Source organism: Vigna angularis, chromosome 1, assembly GCF_016808095.1.
Source record: "Vigna angularis cultivar LongXiaoDou No.4 chromosome 1, ASM1680809v1, whole genome shotgun sequence".
NCBI lineage: Eukaryota > Viridiplantae > Streptophyta > Magnoliopsida > Fabales > Fabaceae > Vigna > Vigna angularis.
The window spans coordinates 23,940,905-23,964,948 of record NC_068970.1 but is presented as its reverse complement, the minus strand read 5'-3'; the positions used below and the strand labels follow the sequence as shown (position 1 = coordinate 23,964,948).

The window sequence follows — 24,044 nt, the reverse complement described above, 5'->3', positions numbered from 1 at the left end:
TCTCACAATCAATTAAACCTTATACAAATGGCATACATTTCCAAATTTGGTGTAGTTTGTTTTGGTTTTATTTAATTATTTTTAAGAAATAATTATATTATACTTTAATTATTTTATAATGTTTTTGTTACTCAATAATTTTGTTTAAAATAGAACGTATAGATAATTGTTGACTATAACACTTACTTATCTCAAATTTTATTTTATTTTTTAATATTTTTTCTTCAACTATTTTTGTTTTATGAGTTACTTTTTCATTCTTTTATTTTTTTTTTCTCATTCTTTTCTTCGATCTCCTTTTTCGTTCTTCTCTTTCACATTATTTTCAATCTTCTTTTTTCTCCTACTTCACACATAATTAATCTCGACTATACAACTTCTTCACCAATGCTATTTTGGAAAAAAAAATTAATAAAAAGGTGGTGTGGGGTTTTAAAGTTGAGATTAATGATGTGTCAGATAAAAAGGAGACAGAAGATAAATGTATGAAATAGAGAAGGAAGGAGATGGAGGGATAGTGTAGGAAGAGAAAGATTGAGAAGATAAAAAAGAATTAAAAAAAAAAAGAAAAAACATAAAATAAAAATTCAAGATACATGTGGGATTTATCAAATAGTGTTAATATTAATTTAATAAAAAAGTGCCAACAAAATTAAAACTCAATTGATAAACAAAAAATATTGGCAAACAATTGAATATTTGTCTTTAGTTCGAACCTGTTCATCTTAGTCTTCGGCCTGACACGATCGGGCACGACTAGTCTTGACTTTCAACTAAGGTTTCAACCTTTGATCCAAGTTTGTAGATCACAGCCTTCGGACCGAGATGACTAGTCTCAAATTTTGACGTGGGACGACTTGTCTCAACCTTCAGCTCGAGCTGATTTGTTACGACCTTTAGACCGGGTCAACCCCTTTCGACCTTCAGCTTAGATAGATTCGTCTCGACCTTTGACATAACAATCTCGTCTTGACTTTGGTTTGGGTCGACTTGTCTCAACATTCCAACTTGTCTCAATCTTAGCTTGAGCCGACCCATTTTCACCTACGACAAGAACAATCGGTCTCAAATTTCATCTAGTCTTAAATTTTGTCCTGGAATAGTTTGTCTCAACATTCGGCCTGGGCAGACCCACCTTGACCTTTGGCTTGGGTCGGTCCATCTCATCCTTTGAATCAAGATGACTTGTTTTAACCTTTGGCTCATGACTACTTGTCCCAATCTTTGGTCTGAGATGGTTTGTCTTGACCTTTGGCCAAAGACACCTCATCTTGACTTTCAATTCGGAATGACCCATCTCAACCTTCACCTAGGTCGGCGTGTCATGACTTATGGTTCACTACAATCTGTTTAGACATATGACTAGGGCTACCTCGTCTAAACCTTTGGACTAAGATAACTCATCTCGAAATGCAGACCAAAAAGGCATGTCTCAAAGTCTCAACATTCAACCAAACTCGAATCATCTTGGCCTTCAGTTGAAATAACTTGTCTCAACTTTTAGCTTGAGATAACAGGTCGTAAACTTCGTCTTAAGGCGACCTATCTTAACCTTCGATACAAATCGACCTTTCACAACCTTTTCTACAAAACATTATCTTGACTTTTAACCCCAAATAACGTATTTCAAATTTTAATTCAAAATATTCAATCTCAATATTTAACCAGAATCAATCTATTTTAACTTTTAATTTAAGATAACTCAATTCAATTTTTAAATGATATTATTTTTAAAAATTAATTAGAATATTATAGTAGTAAGAAACAACTTTTATGACACTAAAATATTATTTTTTAAAATTAATTAAAATATTATAATTAGAACAAATCGACTTTTATCTTCACCCTTACACATTTTAAAAGAAGAGTTTGATATTGAAACTTTATCTTTTGTTACTCATTGATAATGACCAATTTTACTTCAATATCCAAAATCAAATTGATGGAAATTGTCAACTCTTCCTTTACTTTTAGTCTTGTTTAACTCAATTTCTTGTTATTTGTAAGTGATTACATTATAAGTTGTAATTAGCCCATTTGTTGGCTAATCCCCAACCAAAGAAGCTGGGAGAAGCTACTCACCAAAGAACATATCCAAAACCAAAGAAAAGAGAGAAGAGGAGCTGAAAAGATGAAGAACCAAGGCTGCTGCAGAGAGTCACGCCGGGCGCCTACTGACCTAGGCGGCGCCGGGCGTGACAGTGTTGACCAAGGGAGCGCTGGACGCCTGTCTGTCGGGCCGCCGGGCGCGACTTTTGCTGATGTGGCAGAAACGGCTTATTTAGTTCTGGAACGCGAAGGGGTTGGCATCTTTGGCATCCCAGACACGATTTCTCTCAATTGGAGCGTCCAGAGGCGAGCTAGGAGCTGTTGGAACAGCCCTCCTTCATCCTTGAGTCTTCCTCCTTCTTCCATTTCCACCTTTGTTGTAAGATCAAGCTCTCCATTCATGGAGAGCTAGTTTCATTCTTGTTGGGGGGTTGATGTAACCACGGATCTCTTATGTAAATTACAATTGTTTTGAATGATTATATGCCTCTTTGATTAATTGTTAGTGTTTAATTCCTTTGCTTAAAGCTTGTATGATTGATTCAACCATATCATGATTTTAGGGTTTGCTTGATATTGGGAAATATTGGGTGAATCTAGAACTGGTTTAAACACCTAAAGGAAATTGTATCTAGGGATAGAACTAGGACCTTTGGTTGTCTTGAATCTCAATTCTTAAAGCGGATGAACTTGTTAGGTTTTCCAAGGGATTGGAGTTTAAGAAGTAAGTCTAGGCTCTCTCTACCAAGGGATTGAGTTTGAGTAATTTAGTAGATTGACATTGGCATATTAATAAAGAGGAAGTGTTTTTCTATGCATAAGAGTGAAGTAGGTGAAATCATACCCCCAACAATTCCATTCCATATCATTTCTAATCTTTCATTTCCTAAGTGTTTGCATTATCAAAGATCACTTTTACCCTTTATGTTTTATCTTTAATTTAATTGCATGAAAACCCCAAAAACATGGAATCATTCTTTAGTCTAAATTAGTTAGATTTTATACGATTGTCTAGGACACGAGTCTCTTGGGAAACGATATCCGGTCTTACCGGTTTTATTACTTGAACGATTTGGTACACTTGCCAAAGTCTCAACAAGTTTTTGGCGCCGTTGCTGGGGACCCGTGTTAAATTAGACTTTTGTGTGATTTTTAACCGATTGAGACTTTATCTTTTTGTGTATAATTTTCTATTTTGTTGTAATTATTATCTTTATTTTTTGGGCTGACTTGTGGCACGAGTCTGGTTGTTTTCTAGTGTATGCAGGGAAACATCCGTACAAGGAGGACTGTGTCATCTGAACCACTCCTTGTGGATCCTGAGATTAAGAAAACAACTCGTAGAAATAATAGTGACACAAGGAGACAGCGAGCTCTAAGTCAACAAGCTGCCCCTCAATCCTCATTTCCTTTCAACAATCAAGACATAGAATCTTTTGATTCTTCTTCTGTGAACGGGATGGCTGACGCAGGACCACCTCCAAGGAGAACCATAGGGGACTCAATAACCTACACAAGCCCGAGGAATTTCTCAAGCATTGTGAGGCCCACTATGAGTGACAAGCTGGCAGAAATGAAGCCTGCTCTACTCCAGCTCATCAGTTCAAACCAATGTTCTGGCCTGAACAATGAAGACCCTCATGCGCACTTGGTCACCTTCTATGAGTTGTGTGGCACTATGAGTGTACAAGGGGAGGATGAAGAAGCATTGTACATGAGACTCGTCCCATTCTCGCTGAATGGCAAAGCAAAGGCTTGGCTCCAGTCACAGCCTAATCAAAGTCTTACAAGCTGGGAGGATGTGGAATATAAATTTCTAGCACGCTTCTTTCCACCATCAAAAAGCACAGAGGTGAAGGCTGCCATTGCTACCTTCGTACAAGGAGTAGATGAACCACTTTGTGAAGCCTGGGAAAGATTTAAATCCTTACTGAGAAAGTGTCCCAGCCATGGATTCAGTCTAGAAATGCAAGTGCAAACTTTCTGTAATGGTTTGCAACCTCATACTAAGATGATACTAGACGCATCTTTTGGTGGTTCAGTACTATTTAAAACTGCTGATGAAGCCATTGCGGTGATTGAAAATATGGATTCCACTGACATGTGGAGCCAACATGGGAGAAATCCAGCACAGAGGAGATGAGTGTATGAACTGAGTGCCCAGGATGCTTTACTCGCACAGAATAAGCTTCTGGCTCAACAAATGGAACTCTTAACTCAACATATGGCCAAACTACCTCAGCAGTTGCAAGCAATGCAAGCTCAACCTCAACCACATCATCAAGTAATGAGATGTGATTTTTGTGGAGATAACCACCCCAACGGCCATTGTCAAAGTCCTAGTACGTCCCAACCTGAAGAAGTTAATTATATGGGAAATCAAGGACGGCAACACTTCTTCAACAATCATTTCCCTAATCCTTCCAATCAAGGGTGGAGACAAAATCAAGAAGCTTCTAGTAGTAAAAATCCGTATCAACCTGTCCAACATTATCAATCTCAGAATGATCGGACTTCAAAGCTAGAAGATACCTTGCAAATGTTCATACAGCAGTCCATCCAAAACCAGAAAAAAACGGATGCATCTATAAAGAATCTAGAAGTGCAAGTTGGTCAATTGGCCAAGCAATTAGCAAACCCACAGGGTGGAAAATTTACTGCAAATACGCAAGTCAACCCCAAGGAAGAATGTAATGTAATATTCACAAGAAGTGGGAAAGAGGTTGGAAGAAAAGGAGAAGAAAAAGAAAAGCCAGGAGAAAAAGATCAAGAAATAAAAGAAGAAGATATTGTTGGAGGAGGAAAAGAGAATAAAAAATTTGAAAAAGAAAAAAACCAAAAAGAGAAAGAAATAGTGAAACACCTCCCTTACCCAAAAATCCCATCTACTAAAGGGAAGGAGAAACAGTTGGCTCGGTTCAAGCAAATATTCGATCAACTTGAGATCACCATGCCATTGACCGAAGCACTGCAACAAATTCCTGCTTATGCGAAGTACATGAAGCAAATCCTCAGTAAGAAGAAATATTTAGATGAGGAAACAATTGAAATACAGGGAAATTGCAGTGCCATCATGCAGAAGACTCTTCCTCCAAAATTTAAAGATCCAGGGAGTTTCACCATTCCATGCACTATTGGAAACCAGGAGATAGGTAGAGCTCTCGTTGACTTGGGGGCTAGTATCAATCTGATACCCCTATCTATGCTTAAGAAGATTGGTGGTCTTGAAGTCAAGCCTATGAGAATGATGCTGCAGCTGGCGGATAGATCCATCAAGTATCCGTATGGTGTCGTGGAAGATGTGGTGGTCAAAATAAATAAACTCCAATTCCCGATGGATTTTGTAGTTATGGACATAGAAGAAGATGTCGAGATACCACTCATACTTGGAAGACCTTTCATGAAGACAGCAAAGGTTGTCATTCATGTGGAAGAAGGAACAGTGAAATTGAAAAACCAAGATGAGGAAGTAACCTTCAACGTCTTTGGAGTTGAGCAGCAAAATCATGAAAAAGAGACTAGTATTGAAGCCACTGATGAAATTTTATCAATTACTAGTCTAACAGAGCAAGCTGCCAAGTTGGTCAAGAGGAGCCTCAGCTGTTTATCCCCAAGAGTAAAGGGAGAGGAAGAAAAAAAGGAAGAAGAACTAGTTCACCAAAATTCTGTGATAGCAAGCGATGAGCCCAAACCTGGCAAACCAGTGAAATTCAAGAATAGGTTATGGGTCATCAAGAACATCAAGATAAATGGAGTACTTGAGATCGAGGCTCCATATTCTAGGAGAGTCAAGTTGGTGACTAGGAAATTTCTGAGAGGATGTTGGTGTCATGACAAGAAGAAGCACTCCAACATCAAGAATCAAACTTGAGCTTAATGGTGTCAAGCTAATGACGTTAAACAAGCGCTTACTGGGAGGCAACCCAGCTTTCTAACCTTTTCTCTTGTGTGATTTTAATTTTTGAGTGTTGTTTGATTGTTTGGTTGTATGTTGTAATGTGTAGTGTGTTGTCATTGTTTTGAACCATGTTTGTGTGAAGAACAACCAAGGTGATTTTTTGAGTTGATTGTTAGATTGTTGAAGGCTTTTGTACATTGATGTGAATAAGAGATGTGAAACTGTTTTGGCTAATTTCTGGGCTGTTTTAACATGATTTCAAAGTGCCTTACTTAAGCCAATAGCCAAAAATGTTGCCCAACTTGTGGAATTTTAAAACTTTGAAAGAATGACTTCAATTTGCAACTTGAGTGCTCCAATTCAATTCCTTGGGTTTTGAACAAGTTTGTCTAATGATAATATAAGATTCTGGAGCATCTCAAGTGATTTGAAGTTCAAATTCACAAAAATCCGAGTTAGGTAGCTTGGAAACCAGTTTCTGCATAATTCTGCAGAAACTCACGCCCGGCGCCTCAAGCAGTAAACGTCGCCCGGCGCCAACTCGTCCAGTCTGACCACCCCTTCTCTGATTCTGCATCTGGTTGGGTCACAATCCAAAGCCTGGCGCCGCATGATTCATCAGGCGCCAGGCGCGACTTCAACTGCAATTGGGTTCTGAGTGCACAGTGGAGTGACCCAATTCAAATAACTCAAACCTAAACCTATACAACCTCTCACGCACACCCTCACGCACTCCACTTTCTCTCCACTTCACGTTTTCCACTCTTCTCAACTCCAAATCACCACAATCAACTTCCTTCTCACAAATTTTCAGCCCACGCACCACATTGCTGCTGCCACCACTGTCGGACCTCTCCATTCTCTCTTTGCTCACTCTCGGCCCTTCTCCACCCAAGCACTCTCCCAATTCAAAAATCTCCACACCAAGCTAATCACCTTCTCTATGCATCAAGTAGGCTTTTTACTCTTTTCTATTGTAAATTCCTTCACAATGCTTAGCCTTGGTTGTTCATCATTTACATGGTTTGATTTTGACCTAGGGTTTTTTATTTCTATTCAATTTGAGTGTTGTATGATATAGCTGCTGTGTTGTTTTAATTTCGTGCTTCCATTGACCTGCTTGAACACATACACACACACTCACAGTGGCTAGAATGCAGAATCTGAGTTTACCCCAAGACTGCAAATCGCGCCCGGCGCCTACTAACTGAGGCGGCGCCCGGCGCGACTGTCCCTGCCCAGTTTTGATGTTTGTTTTGGTGTGTCCTGCAGCTTGTGTGTAGTGTTTCAATGTTAATTGTTATGAATTTTTGACTGAACTGTGATTAAATCTGAGTTTGAGCTATTTAAAGTTTGAAAACATGTGTTGATTCATGATAATTTGTGCTTGTACCTTGACTTGTGATGATTGGTTTATTAAAGGCTACATGTTTCAAGTGCTTAAGCTTATTTCAATGTCTGGAAACTGAGCTAGCAGCTGAGACGCTTTAACCAAAAATCTGCATAACCTGCTGTCACGCTCGGCGCCTACTGACTGAGGCGGCGCCCGGCGTGACTAGTCCTAACAGATTCATTGATCCTTGCTGTTTTTCTAGTTTGGCTTCAAATTTGCACTAATCAGGGCCCTTCTTTGCTCAATTTTGAATGTATAATTAGTGTTAATATCATTGCATGTTTTGGGTGCATAAAGATGAAAGTTATTGATGAGTTCATTCATGAATCTAATAACATGTCACCTCTTTGATCCTACCTTATTTTGCAGATATGGCTTCTTCATCTGGGCCCAAGAGAATTAAGACCACAGTTGGTCTCAGGGAAAACAGAAGGAAAGAGAAGATATACTCTGATATCTTCTTAACCAAGGACCATAAGAAGCACTTCTCCAATGTCCAGAACAGAAAACTCTTAATGGAGAGGAAAGTCACCCTTCTACCTCAAGATGTGCCAGACTTCTCCAATGAGATTATGGAGAGGCAATGGAGCCATTTAACCACATACCCAGAACCAGCCAACATAGCCATTGTCCAGGAATTTTATGCAAATGCCAAATCCTTCTCTCCGGACACAGAACCCTTCTGGAGCTATGTGCGTGGTCAGCGGATTCCATTCAATGCTGACACTATAAATGAGTTCCTCAACACGAAGTGGGAAGATGATGATGAGCTATGTGGCTACGCCGAGCTGATGGCGACGGAGCTAGACTATGAGGAGATTGAGCAGGCCTTATGTATTACAGGAGGCACATTTCAAAGAAATAGGCAGCAACAACCTCTTCATATAAAGAGGGTACATCTCAGTTCTCTCAGCCGTCTATGGATGCCTCTTGTGCATTCCAACATTTCACCGTGCACGCATGTCTCTGATGTCACGGTTAACAGAGCTGTCATCTTATATGCCATTCTAACTGGACGTTCTGTAAACCTGGGGAAGTTAATAGCTAATGAGATACGCAACTGTGCGAATTCAACAAAAGCTCCCCTTGGACATCCATCTCTGATCACCCATCTCTGCAAGCAAGAAGGAGTGGACACTACTATTCCACCGTTCGAGCATCCCAGGAAACCGATTGATATGGGGTATTATACCCAATTTTGTTTGGATGCAGATGATGGAGTTGCCAGTCCACCACCCAGATCGCCGAGGATACATGCTAGACAACGCCCTATCCCCAGACGTCCTCAGCCACCACCACCAGCACCTCCATCCGATCCTTCCCAGATGATGGACAGGAGACTTGCACTGATTGAATCCAAGTTGGAGGCGGTGAACCGGATTGGCCAGGCCCATGCAGAGATGATGAGACATGTTTATGCAGCATCCCATCCAGGTTTCATGACGTCTGACCAGTACAACACCTTCGTTGCTTGGCCTGGGGACCAGTCCTTTCCTTCTGGGGGGGTAGACCTCAGGATGGCGCTGCTGCTATGGATGAGGAGGAGGAGGAGGACGATGATGAGGATGAGGAGGAGGACGATGATGAGGCAGATGAGGAGGAGGACTCAGACTAATTGATGGCCATCATAGCAGTAGTCGACTTTCTTTATTTTTCCTTTCATTTTCAGTCTTTAATTTTCTTTTAGAACCTTTTAATTTTTGAAATTTTTATGTTTAGAACCTTTTCATAAACATCTTCTATGCATTTGGTTTGACAGTATGAGTTAATGATGTGTGAAAATCTGGTTGTTTTGCTTTCTTTATGTGATTGAATGTGTGGAAACAGTTGAGTTAATTGAGCATTTATTGTGGATGTTTTCACTGAGTTATGCTAATGCTTAGGGAGTCAATTGCAGTCAATATTCATGACATTGTGTTTAGCAAAGTATGGAATCTTGATTAACAGGGTGAGAATTTGTGCCTCAGATTTTTTTGTGTGCGAATGCTATCATGCTAGATCACAATTGACTTTGCCTGAGTTTCTTTGATTTGAACTATCTACTTGCTTGTTGAATTTGATCAAGGCATTCTTTTCTCACCTTACATACACATTAGCCATTCAACCATAAATGTAAAAAGATCTTTCCTCTTTGTACCTTAAGCTTATTAAAAATTCCCTGAACCTTGTACCTTGAGCTGAATAGAACATGCATTTGCATTACAGGAGAATAATCCAAGTTTGGGGGGGGGGGGGGGGAATTATGGTGTATTGAGAAAAAGACAAAGATGGAAAAGTAAGAAAAAGAGAAAAAGAAAAGTACTGAATGAAAAACAGTTGGGTGTAAGTTTGAAATTGGTAATGATACATGAGGAGCAAAAGAGAAGCTTATATGCATGAAGTGAATTATGTAATCTCTCAGCTCAAGAACCTTTGATTTCCAGAAAAACCATGATTCTTTCTTAGCCCAACCACAATACAAGCCAATCAAAGTCCTTGTGACATCAACTTGCTTATAAATTGTTTTGAATTGATTGAAACGAAAGGCAAAGTTAAATTGTGTGATAATATGATTGCAGAGTGAGCTTTTTACACCCCTATACACCATTGCTTTAGAGTGAAACACTTTCCAGGTGAGGATTGATTCCATACATCATGTGAAACACTCTGTCATGTTTGTTGATTTCTTTTACACCCTTTGCATTGTGATCATAATTGTTGATAGGTGAACAACACTGTTGTGCTTGATTGATGAAAGCTGTATATATCCATTATGTTCTTTCCATTAGATGCAAACACAGGATTTTTACTTCATGAGCTTAAAGGATATCTCAAATTTGAAACCAATGCAATTGAATGATTGTATTTTAGGTTAGTTTACCTTTTGCTTGAGGACAAGCAAGGTTCTAAGTTTGGGGGAGTTGATAATGACCAATTTTACTTCAATATCCAACATCAAATTGATGGAAATTGTCAACTCTTCCTTTACTTTTAGTCTTGTTTAACTCAATTTCTTGTTATTTGTAAGTGATTACATTATAAGTTGTAATTAGCCCATTTGTTGGCTAATCCCCAACCAAAGAAGCTGGGAGAAGCTACTCACCAAAGAACATATCCAAAACCCAAGAAAAGAGAGAAGAGGAGTTGAAAAGATGAAGAACCAAGGCTGCTGTAGAGAGTCACGCCGGGCGCCTACTGATCAAGGCGGCGCCGGGCGCCTGTCTGTCGGGCCGCCGGGCGCGACTTTTGCTGATGTGGCAGAAACGGCTTATTTAGTTCTGGAACGCGAAGGGGTTGGCATCTTTGGCATCCCAGACACGATTTCTCTCAATTGGAGCGTCCAGAGGCGAGCTAGGAGCTGTGGGAACAACCCTCCTTCATCCTTGGGTCTTCCTCCTTCTTCCATTTCCACCTTTGTTGTAAGATCAAGCTCTTCATTCATGGAGAGCTAGTTTCATTCTTGTTGGGGGGTTGATGTAACCACGGATCTCTTATGTAAATTACAATTGTTTTGAATGATTATATGCCTCTTTGATTAATTGTTAGTGTTTAATTCCTTTGCTTAAAGCTTGTATGATTGATTCAACCATATCATGATTTTAGGGTTTGCTTGATATTGGGAAATATTGGGTGAATCTAGAACTGGTTTAAACACCTAAAGGAAATTGTATATAGGGATAGAACTAGGACCTTTGGTTGTCTTGAATCTCAATTCTTAAAGCGGATGAACTTGTTAGGTTTTCCAAGGGATTGGAGTTTAAGAAGTAAGTCTAGGCTCTCTCTACCAAGGGATTGGGTTTGAGTAATTTAGTAGATTGACATTGGCATATTAATAAAGAGGAAGTGTTTTTCTATGCATAAGAGTGAAGTAGGTGAAATCATACCCCCAACAATTCCATTCCATATCATTTCTAATCTTTCATTTCCTAAGTGTTTGCATTATCAAAGATCACTTTTACCCTTTATGTTTTATCTTTAATTTAATTGCATGAAAACCCCAAAAACATGGAATCATTCTTTAGTCTAAATTAGTTAGATTTTATACGATTGTCTAGGACACGAGTCTCTTGGAAAACGATATCCGGTTTTACCGGTTTTATTACTTGAACGATTTGATACACTTGCCAAAGTCTCAACACTCATTTGGTGGTCTACTAAAATAGAACTTAATCAAGGGTGGATTCCCCCGTAATCCAATAATGATTGGAAGATGTGCGTTTTTTTCTTACTTTGTTTTCTTTTATTCTCTCCTCTTTTTTCCTTTTCCTCTCCTCTTTCTTCCTTCTTTTATTCTTATTCTTATGTTCTCCCTTCTTTTTTTCACCACCCATTCCACTCTCTTACAGTGTCATTATTATCCAATTGAATTTAATCTCACATTTAATCCTTTCCTATTCATCGGATTCATTTAGGACAGGGACTTATCTGTTCGATCGTAAGAAGAAATAAGTTACCCATATTATATCTTTTTAGTTCTATATATACACATAATTATAATTACCAAATATATATAATTTTAAAAAATAATAGATTACTTATATAATTGATAATATAATGTTTAAAATATATATATATATATATATATATATATATATATATATATATTATTTAATTAATTTGTATTACCTATTATTATTTATCATTTATATCATGTGTACCGGTATATAAAGGGATTTTTTTAGTTCTAATTTATTTTTCAATTTTATCCTTGAAATATACTTTTAAAGTTAAAATAATTATTTTATTAATTGTATCCCTCGAGTAACTCTTTTTTAAATTAATTGTTTTTTAATTTTAATTATTTTATTAACTTTTATTATCATCAAAAAGTGAATATACATACACTTAACACATAACACATGTGCATCACTAGTCACCATATAAAGAAAATACATCTTTTCGATGTATATATTTTTTCCCTATTTGAAGTAATATTTTTTTAACTTAAAATGGTTAACTTATTAATTTTACCCTTTAAAGTAACTGTTTTGTAAATTCAACTTCATTTTTTTATTATCTAACCGTTTTTCTTTTAAACTTGACAATTATTTTCAACTGACATAACTATATAATAAAAAAATTACTTACAAAATAAATAAAAACTACATACAATTTGTAAAATTATTTATAGCTACTTTAATATTTATAATTTTATTACTTTTTACTATCATAAAAAACAATACACATATACTAATGCATGTGTTTTCCACTATTTATTATAATTATTATCTAATAATAATAATAATAATTTGTAATAATAATAATGTTTGTAATTAATTGTTTGACCAATTTTAGTTATATATATATATATATATATATATATATATATATATATATATTATTTAAAAATAATAAGTAAATATTTATATAATTTGTAATATAACAATAATATTATTTTTGATTGATTAATTAATTTTATTATTTATTACTAGCATGTAATTATAGACGCTATCACGTTTGTGTCTAAATATTATTTAAATATTTATTAATTATTTAAATTTTAAAAATAAAAATCAAAAGAGTAAAATTGAAAAAAATAAAAAAATGTAGATAGTTATAGATAAAATAAATTTTAACTACTGAAATAAAAAATATTATAAGTAACATTTTGTAAATAATTTTTTATTATGAATTATTTAAATTTTAAAAGTAGTTACTAAAATGGTGAAAGAGTAAATAATTCTTTTACAATGAATAATTATTTGAATTGAAAAAGTAATTACTAAAATTATAAAACTGAAAAATAATTTTTTTTATGAATGAATTTTAGAAATTTAAAAGTAGTTATTAAAAAAGTAAAATTAAAAAAGCAAAAGAGGTTCTCTTTTATAGATTATTATAATCATTTTAATAATATTAATTTAACAAAATATTAATATTACTTTAATTCTAGATTATAGATTGATTAATTTTTAATTCCCGTATATATATATATATATAATATTACTTTAACAAAATATTATATTATTTTAAAAAAATTATAACTATTTATATAATTCATAAATAACATAATTTTAATACATTGTATTTAAAAAATATTTCATTGCAAATTTGTTAGATGTTACAATTCTCCTTTATATACAAAAATTTCATCCTTGAATTTTTTTTATCGACTAAAAAGATGAGGTTACTTCCTATATATAAAGGTTTCATTCCGAATGAATTTTATTATTAAGGTTTGTATGTTCTCTTTGATGTTCTTGTTTATATAATTTGTACAATTATTGTGTCAAAGGTACGTTTATCCTTTACTTGTATCGAAATTTATTACGTGAGAATAGTCAAAAATATATTTTGTTACATTTTTTCTTATGTACAATTCAGATAGTTTTTCCAATGAATATTTAATGTTAATGGGTAAGAAGTGAATAAATTTTGTTAAGTCAAGTACGAAATCCATTATTGTACTATTTCATTTCCATTTAGGTATATATAAGGATGGTAATATCCTGTTGACTTTTGGTGTTTTATCTTAATTTTTTGAAAAATTAGATAGGGTGTTATATTAGTTAAGAGAAAAACTTAGTTTTATTTAATAAGACTTGTACGGAAAAAAAATCTTGTATCAGCAGCTTACCTTGAAAGACAAGCTTTTACATAAACATATATTTGTTATATAAGGTATATAATGAAGGTTTTTATTGTTTTCATTACGAAGAAATATACATGGGGCTTTTTAAAAAACAAAATTGTTGTCTACATTTATGGGCATGTCTAGATGAACAGTTATTTTAGAGTACTATGAAAGAGTCAAATAAATTTAAAAATAAATAACAAATAGAGGAAGAGGAAATAAATTTAAAAATAAATAACACATTAAAAAACTATCTTATATCCTTGATTGATAAGATATATGTTGCTTTGATCTAATTTTTACTTCTATGTTAAAAGTCTTTGTATCTGCTCGCTCTTGGTCTCTATTTTTTGTTGGTACTGTTCACATTCTTATATAAATACTTAATGATCGGCTCTTGAGAGATAATCTTCCTCAATTTGTCACTATTCGTTTTGGCTCATCATCTTGTCCATAAGTAATTTTTTTCATTTGTGCTTTTAAGATTCACTGAAAGTAAAATTTAAATCTTGCAATTTGTGTTTTACAATTCAGAGATGTAACTGGTGATTCCGTTGAGTACATTGATGAAATCTCATCCATTTTTTCTTTTCAAGTATAATTTATTTTTAATATTTTAATTTCAAAATTATGATTTTGCTTGTATTGTTTGTATGCTGATATGTATTCACAAATCATACTTCTTTTCTCTGAAAACAATCTTGCATTAATCATTTACATTTTTTTTGGAAGACATTTACCATGAAGACAAACTTTTACATAAGAAAAATGATACTCGGGCACAAAAAATTGTTACATTTAATTTGATATTCTTCTTCTTTATTTTTTATAATTTTTTTAAATACAAAAATTTATTATTTAATAACTATTTTACCTTCATGTTTTATTAATTTAAATGTGACTCACTTTATCATTATTCTTTAAATAAAATAAACATACATTATGTTTGTTGTATAAGATATATATATGATGGAATCTTTTCTTGTTTTTTTCTTTCATTACGCAGAAATAAACACGAGGCTTTTCTAAAGAACAAAATTTCTGCTTACATTTATGAACCATTTTAGATGAACAGTGATGATAGATGGTAACGAAGAACTAAAACAAACTTACGAATTTTATTTTGTTCACTTGAATGAATTTATAAGAGAGTAATTAAATGAATTTGAAAAAATTTGAAGATAAATTTTTTGTTGTTTATTTGAGTGGATTTTAGAAATAAGTGAAAATGGATTTAGAAGTAAATTTTTTTAATTTGTCACATCAATCAAATTTTACACTAATTCTTACAAACTTTACTTTCAAATTTACTTTCACCTAATTCCAAAATCCACTCAAATAAACAATAAAATATTTACTTTCAAATCCTCTCGTTTCCATTCAATCAATTTCCTTCAAATTCATTCCAGTCTAACAAAGAATTTAGCTTTTTGAAGAAGTTATTGAATATGGTAATTGCTGGTGGTGTTGATATTCTGCTTTATAATGGTAAAGCAATAAAAGGTTCTCATGGTGAGATCTTAATGCAAGAAAACACGTAAAAGAGGAAGAAAGAAACAGATATTATAAACATACACTGATCCAAGTGTTTTAAAACATACAAAAGAGGTTCCTATACAATGGAACACATTCGAAACAGAAAACAATATAAACAGAACTGATTATCAGTAACAGAAGCTGACATATCAGTATCTAAACAAAAGTTAAATATATAAAAAGATAATTACATAAGAAGATTTTAATTTAGAGAAATTCAATTAGTTTTACATATAAGTGCTTGTAGAAGCTAATATACATGATAGCACATAAATAAAAATATATCCACTGGTATGTGGAGTACAGAACTGCTTCTAGCATCACCAGCAAAAGTTTTCCGTTTCTCTTTTGTCTTCAGTTTCTCTTCCTTCTAAGAACTTCAACAACAGACTGAGCTGTGCAATAAGCGATAGCCTGAACAGTGACCATTGGATTGACACCTAAAGCTGTGGGAAAGACACTAGTGTCTGCCAAATAAAGGCCCTCCACTTCCCATGTCTCTCCCATTTGGTTCACTACTGAGTTACTTGGATTAGTGCCCATCTTACAACTTCCCATCTGATGTGCTGAACACAATGGTGTTGTAAGGTCTGTTAAAGACACTGAACTTTCTTCTTTCACAAATTTCTCAAACTCATGATAGCTCACCTGCTTAACATTTATGCTCCTTCCCTTGTTATTGTGGGTCCCAATTTCTTCAGCTCCAGCTGCTGCAAGAATTCTCAGCACCTTCTCAATTCCTGTAGCTAAATTCTCCTTGTCCACATCTTTCAACTGATAGTTTATAAGAGAAGGTGAACTCACCGTTCCTGATGCTTGATCCCTTGCCAGGGCAAATACATGAGCTGTTCTTGAAAACTTTAACATTCGATCTTTCATATCTTTGCCAGAAGTCCACGGCATTAGAATGGAGAACATACCAGGATGCAATGCAGGCGTTTGGATCACTGCACCATATCCAGTTTTGTCAAACTGCGCAACAACTGTGGACATTGCTGTCATAATCCCTCCTTCATAGCTCTTTTTATGTTTCTCTGGCCACACATTAGGTGAAGATGAATCAGGGAAGTGGCCCCAAGCCATTGCAACTGGATGAAGGTGCAAGTTTTTTCCTATGTTTTCATTCTTCAATCCACTTTTCTTAAGTAATGCTGGAGTACTGAGTGCTCCACAGGCTACGATTGTGACCTTGGACTCCACCACACAAATTTCCTTTTTTCCCTTGTATTCAATTGCAAAAGCCACTCCACGAGCTGTTTTTCTCTCACTTCCTTTCTTTCTCTTCTGCAAGACTTGTATGGCCTCACAACTTGGAATGATTGCTCCATTACCTGATTTCACCAAATCCACTAGCCATGTTTCTGATGTACTTTTCTTCTTTCCGTTCTTACACCCCATGCAGCACCAACCACAGTAGTGATCGGATGAAGCATTCCTTGGAATATTGCACACCTGATATCCCATTTCTAGACACCCTCTTCTTAGGACTTCGTTGTTGAACCCTTCCTCTTGGATCTCAGATTGGACTCCCATTTTGTCACACACAGCATCCATGGCTTCTTTGTACAACTTACTTTCAAACAGTTCTAGCTCATGGCGATCACACCACTCCTTGCATACATGTTCAGGAGTTCTAATGCTGGCTGACCAGTTCACTGCAGATCCACCACCAACTGTGGATCCTGCTAGTATTAGGACAGACATATCCTTTGTTGCAACCAAACCATTGGATAGGTACATTTTATCCATGCTTGGTCCTTCAAGAAGGGAAAGATTGTTCCTAGCACAATAGCTTCCTTTCTCCAAGACCAGCACTTTATAACCAGCATTTGCTAGAACTCCGGCTACTACCCCACCACCAGAGCCAGAACCGACAACCACTGCATCACATTGGACAACTAAAGAAGGTGATGACATGTTAGAAGCCTTATTCCTTTTAGATGTGGTAGAGACTGAGAATCCAAATCGCCTTAGAGAATTTTTAATGATGTCTATTGGATAGTTTAAATGGACAAGGCCTTTGTGAAGAGGGCCTCTGAACTCTTCTTCTTCATCATCATCATCATCGTCCTTGTCCTTTTTTTCATGTTCTTCTTCCTTCAATGTTCTACGTAAGAAGTGGTTCTTCAACTGTGCTTTAAGCTCTGGATCAGGTCCACAATATCCAATTGCCTTCCATGATGGGTTTTCTTCTGCTTCATCTACCTGAAAATGGAATAGCTATGATTAATTTATATAACATGCTTTCTTCCACACAAAATTATGAAATTGAACATATATTATCATGGAAAATCCACACAGTAGTTATATTATATTTAAACGCAATGCTTTATAAACACAAGATAAAATAAAAGGGACAAATAAAATAACTTTTACTGTAAGCTGATTTATTAAAATTCTATGATATTTATTTCTCCATGATAAATTTGTAAGATGTGTATAAACTAGTTTATGAAAAAAATATTATCTGTTTTTCCAAAAGCATATGTGGAAAAATTTATCTAAAAATATCCCTCATTCAGTACACCATTATTTTTTTCCCAGTTTCAATAATACGGTTAAACAGTAGACAAAAGCTTGGCCTTTGGTCAAAAGCCTATACAATTTCGTTAAAATTGGTCTAATAGTTTCTTCTAGCACTTCCATAAATTTCTTCTCGTACTTTCATAATTTTTTAAATTGTAAAATATGAAAGTTATTTTTTAACTTTCGAATTGTATAATTTAGAAGTTTTCAAATTGCGTCATTTGAAAGTTAAAAATAATTTTCAAATTATATAATATGAAAATAAAAAATAACTAGTGAAATCCAAAAATTATTTTTTCTTAAAAATGACTTTTAAATTTCTAAAAGTTTTTTTTAAAAGCAAAAATAATTTTCAAATTACATGTTTCAAAGTCATTTTTGACTTCCAAGTTATTTAATTCAGAAATAAAAAATGGGGATGTAGGAGAAAAGATATGGAAATGCAAAAGAAGAAACTACTAATTTCCAAAAGCCTAACACAGCTCCTTTTGGTACCCTAAAGCGTACAGCTTCCCACTCCATCCCAATACGACTATGAAGAGGTGAATTGTTTAGGGTATTAGGGAATGACATGCACATAATTACAATCAAACATACCCAAACCTTGAGGAGTCAATCCCTACAGATAATATAAAATATTGGGTGGTAGAAAAAAATTACAATTGTTAATAAAAATATAAATAAATAAATAATGAAATGAAAGTGTTAGGTCACCCATCCTATTCCCACTTTATTTTTATTTTACCGATCCACCAATATTATTTTTTTACTCTTCATAATTTCACTCTCCTATTTCTATCCGACTACATAAGAAAAAAATTATTAGTTCCAAAACTACCAATTTGTGACAAAATATGTTTTAAGGATTATGATATATTTTAACATTTAAAATTCGTATATATAATATAGTTAGATATAGTGCCTAATGAGTTGGTGAAATTCTTTAGGTTATGCTATATATTCTTTTATGGCAAATGAAATCAACGTTCAACTCTGAAAGTGAAAAAAATATGTCTGTGAGGTGGAAGCAAAGTAAAAGCTCCTCTATTTTTTGCCGCAAAAAGCTGCACTGTGACACGGCTGAAAGAGCAATAAATATTGAACATTTGGCCAGCTTCTTCTGCTCTATAAGGAAAAGAAAAACTAAAAAAAAAGAAAACACTAATGTTAGGGACAACCTACGGAATGGGACAGTATGCTGAAATAGCCATTTGATTTGAGTTTGTTCTATCAGCTATATTTTGTGGCAGAGTGGTAGCTTTCATATTTAAAGGCAAGTGAATGATTTTCTTTCCTGAGCTGGCATCATTTACTATCATGCCAATGCTATGCTACTAAGACATGTTTTAGTTTAAAACACTGTGGATTTTCATTTGATTTTAACATGGAAACATTGAAGTATCTACAACCTAAAATTTTAAGCACATAGTACCTGAAAATTGAATGAGGGACACATGAATAATGACTATATTGAGGGGACACTATTCCTACCTAAGGTACGGTTGTAGTGAATGTCCGAGCTGTAAGTGACCACTTGGACATTAATTTGGATATGTGCACATGCTATCAAAGGAAACACCTTCCATACCCTACGTATTCTGCTACATCATATCACCCAGACATTAAAGAAGAATCTTTATGCAAATGCTTGCATACAAACTCTATCAAACAGTCATAATTTGAAAAGTTCTTTCATCTTATATCAGAGATTCTGTTCGCAGTATACATAAATATTTCTACAAGATACTGTTTCACTGCATTTTGTTAGTAAGATGACCCTTGGTCTCTCGTTTATCATACCAAAAATTATGAAATATGTTATCTGAAACAAATCCTATAAGTTTTGTTCTATTTGAATGTCTTCTCTCTAAAGTTTGGTGACAGAAGTAGATGCTGTCATACGTTTTTCTTGTTGCAGGGCTGAGATGGAGGAGTATATCTTCTGCATGCACATTATCATTAAGACATTTCACATTCTTGGTGCAAACATCAAGAATTTATTTAAGTTCCTCCTTTATTTCTTTTTCTTGGGTGTGCAAGTCAACACGTCAAAATACCATTCATCGAGACCATTTAATACTTTTAATCAGTCTGAAAGAAAATTTGTGAAGTACATTTTTATTCCTCTTTTATATAATAAAATGAAAAATACTTTTTTACACTGTTTACACCACGTTTACATATGTTATAACAACTCATTTTTAGAAATGTTACAATATATTTATAGAAAAAAGTTAAATAATAAAATAATAGGTATAAAGTGAGTAAAAATTTGCTTATATCACCAAAGAAAATCTCCTATACGAATATATATGAAAATTTGTAGTTTCTAATTTTATTTTCTTAACTGTTTACCCCTGAACTAACTTTTAACTTTCCTTAATATCAAAATGAAACACAACTTGAAATTTGATTCGCACATTGACGAAAAAATAAAGAAAAGTTGTTATAAGAAATTCTTTTAAAGATGTAATGTCTAGTTAATTGTATCTTCCAATAATGGACATGCATTAATGGATATTTATGTATCTACACAGAAACTGTCATGCATACATTTATCTCCCACGTTGACTTAGAAAAAAGAAAAAAAATATTACCAAAACAAAAGAAAAAGGAGTTAATTATATTTTTAATTACATTAATATAGAACATAATGTTTCCATTTAACCAAATGAGCCATCTTCTTTTTAATTCCCTCAGTTCCTCTTTTGGAATTAAACTTTCAATGGGAGATTTTATTTTATTTTTTGTTTTCTTTTTTACCTGACAAAAGGATACAATAATTTAACCCTCACCCACTTGCTTCACTTACCTTCCGTCCTTTCCTTTCCCCCGTCCCTTTCTATCAACAATAGACAAAACATTAATTATTCTCTTATTATCATACACTATTTATTATCCTTACCAAAAACCGTACCTTAATCGTAAACACCAAACGATAAAGGAATGTATAATATTTCATGTTACCATTCCAAAATTATAAATTAACTCGTACAGTAATGATAATTAAAGCCAACATTATAGTTAAGAAAAACAGTATATTCCATCACTTCAATGCCTTTTGTAAAACTTTTGTTTACTTTTATAAAGTATATAAATTAATCACATCAAAGAAAGAAGAAAGAAGACAGAAAATAACATATTTTAAGAAATACCACGACTTAAATTCACATTCTCACTTATATATTTATGTGTTTTTATTTTTTTATAAAACTTATATTGCATATTTGTGAGTACTCCAATTTTATAAAATTAAATAATTTTAGTCCACTGATAATGTATCATTTAATTATTATCACACTAAAAAACACATATTCATAATTGAGAATAATATTAATTATTTATCCAAATAAGATATATATATATATATATATATATATATATATATATATATATATATATATATATATATATATAACTATTGTACAAAAGGTTTTCTATCGGTTAAAAAAAGACTTTTTTATATCAATTTACGAACCAGTATATAAGTAAAAATATAAAAAGAATATGAGTTTTTATATATTTTTGAAATCAGTATAAAAAGTTCATTGTAAGTTCTAAAATTTGTATAAAACATTTATTAAAAAAATGATAAATATATATATGATCTAAACTTTTTTATATCAGTTAAAGTGTCGCTTAAAGTGTTAACCACTGACTTTTATATTAGTTAAAACTTCTATCGATAAAAAAAAAAAAACATAACTTTTGTATTGATCATATATAAAAGTCACTAACATTAATTAATATAAAAAATGATGTTTTTTAATACCCGACATCTATATGTACTACCTATTACCTATACATAAAATATAATCTCAGACCAATCCCAAAAAACAATCCATATACTTTTTACTATTTTCACATAAAATAATAATACCTAATCTTAACATATAATCTAATATTGACCTAATTCTTAGACAGGACAATCAAAATTATTTGATTAAAAAATTAAAATTTAATTAAAATTTTACAAGAAAAATTATATATTGATTAAACTGTAAACAGTAAAAGATAATTTAAGTGACATTATGAGAGAAAGAAAGAAAATAGCAATAAGCATTAATTTGTGTAAGGTGAGGCCTTGGTAGAGAGTTAGATAAGAATAAGGACATTAATTACCTGAGTGAAGAAGACAAGGAGAGTGAGAAGCTTTATAGTCCTGAAAAACATCTTAAGGGGAGGAAGGTAACTGAGAGACCAAGACTGCATAGCCCTTTGGCGTTTGAGCAGAGACATTTCTGGGTAGCTATGGAAGAATGGAAACTTTGATGACACACTCGCCATGCCACACAGTATGAACGTCCCAAACCACGTAGACAGTAGCCATAATGTCACTAGCAACAGCCATGTACTCGAGTGCTTCAGTTTCTCACTTATCACTTTCTCAAGCTACAAATCAACCACATATTACCATAAACTTGGAATAATTTTACACAAAACTGTACTATTTTCTATATTTGTTATGCCACTTATAAACTCTTGACGGTAATCATATGAAAGTTTTAAAATCGTAAGTTGATTTCAGTCATTGTCGCTTGATCCAAGAGGTCAACAAGCATATTAATTACTATGATTGAGAAATGATCCACACAGGAAAGTTTTAAAGTAATTTTTGTGATGGTTTAATACATATATACTTGTTTATTTTTGTAACATGTTCTTATATTAAATTCATAAAGTCTAAAATAAGCTGAAAGCCAAATTCATGCAGATCAAGTGCAGACTAAGGCATGGTGTGAAAAAGAAGAAAAGAGAAAGAGAGAAAAAGTTGAAAGGTTAAAGGTGGCTAGTCCTACATGGTGAGGTGTTCCAGCCATGGAAGCTGAAGTGTTGTAGAAGTTGGCAACAGATTCATCGGAGGAGCGAACGAGGTTGTCGTCGATGGAAGGTATGATGGTGTCGCAGAGAGCAACTAGGGACTTCATCTGCCTAGGAGAGAGAGAGTTTGTGAGAGGTTTTGGGTGTTTCTCTCTCTCCTCACCAACATCTCCATCACCATCACCATCTAGGAGAAGACTAGTGTGTGTATGAACAGTACCAAGCTCAAGCACAGTGTGAACTTTTGCCATCCTAAAACTACCACTTCTGCTATGGCTTTCCCCGTTGTTTTCCATGCTTTTTCTGTTCATCTTTTCTCTTTCCTTATGCCGACTGCTATATATACAAAGTCTGTGTGCAAGGCTTCTTCTCTGGCTAGGAGTTCGTATAATAAATAACCTGCATAACCTGACATGACACCAAATTTCAAATCAAATTAAAATCAAAATCAAAATGAAAACAGCAACTAATTAATAACTTGTCTATTTCTTTTCATTGAAAAAAATATATGTAGGATCTATATTGTTAACTATTTAAAATTATAGTTTATTGTAGAAATAGGAATACACGAATATTTGAACAATGCAAAAAAAGAAAATGTATATATATTTACTGTCTTAATATATTGAGTTGAATGTGATGTAAATTATTTATGTAGGTTTTAGTTAAGTGTGATTGTTGTTGAATTATTTGTATCCAAGCTTAGGAAATTAGTTGTTCAGAGTCAACGTACTTTTTTTATATTGAAACTTTAAAAAATTATATCAGAAGCCTCTTTCCTTGAAGGATTTCTTTGCCGAAGAAATGCAAATTCTGAAGAATTATATTTGATAAAAAAATTATATTCTTACGAAATTTTATTGTCTAATTATTGATAATTAAAGCATATAAACTTTAGGTTTAGATAAAAAAAAATTATATTTTTTACTAAGCACCTGAATCATCCAATTAGTTAGGAGTATGAGAAAAATCAATGGCAATCATTAATGCTAATTATCCACACCAGGTATTCAAAGTTGAAGTTCTCCAAATGCATGAGCATTAGAGACAAGTTGTTCATATGCAGCTGTCTATCAATTCCAATCAATGGAGCAATATAAGAAGGAAAACAACAATAGTCATTCCAACATTTAATTTGCTGACCCTTCTCTGTTGTCTAATAAATATTATAAAAGAACGTATCAAAATCATTTAGTATCTTGCAATCCACCCTCATTTTTGTTCATATAAAACTAAAAGTAATGTTATGGTAGTTTGTAATGATTTAT

At 33.6% G+C, this 24,044-nt stretch overlaps 1 protein-coding gene across 2 annotated transcripts; it reads right to left on the bottom strand.

Annotated features, from left to right (window-relative positions):
• Nucleotides 1-15,473: 15,473 nt before the first annotated feature.
• LOC108334078 (long-chain-alcohol oxidase FAO4A) lies at nucleotides 15,474-23,131 on the bottom strand. 2 transcript variants are annotated; one of them, XM_017569717.2, is made up of 3 exons: nucleotides 22,755-23,131; nucleotides 22,078-22,347; nucleotides 15,474-17,634 (listed from the first exon to the last, which is right to left on the bottom strand). In XM_017569717.2, exons 1-3 carry the CDS (start codon nucleotides 23,085-23,087, stop codon nucleotides 15,784-15,786), a joined length of 2,454 nt encoding a protein of 817 aa, XP_017425206.1. In that variant the 5' UTR covers nucleotides 23,088-23,131; the 3' UTR covers nucleotides 15,474-15,783. The 2 variants fall into 2 exon arrangements, with proteins under 2 accessions (XP_017425206.1, XP_052727996.1); XM_052872036.1 differs by having other exon boundaries at nucleotides 22,078-22,292; nucleotides 22,755-22,878.
• Nucleotides 23,132-24,044: the final 913 nt, after the last annotated feature.

Excerpts from the sequence above, each read along its gene's own strand:
- LOC108334078 (XM_017569717.2), bottom strand. The coding sequence starts at position 23,087 with ATGAACAGAAAAAGCATGGAAAACAACGGGGAAAGCCATAGCAGAAGT. Across the intron at positions 22,348-22,754 it reads TGGCTGGAACACCTCACCAT|CTTGAGAAAGTGATAAGTGA; the intron begins GTAGGACTAGCC and ends GTTGATTTGTAG. Across the intron at positions 17,635-22,077 it reads TCCTTGTCTTCTTCACTCAG|GTAGATGAAGCAGAAGAAAA; the intron begins GTAATTAATGTC and ends TTCCATTTTCAG.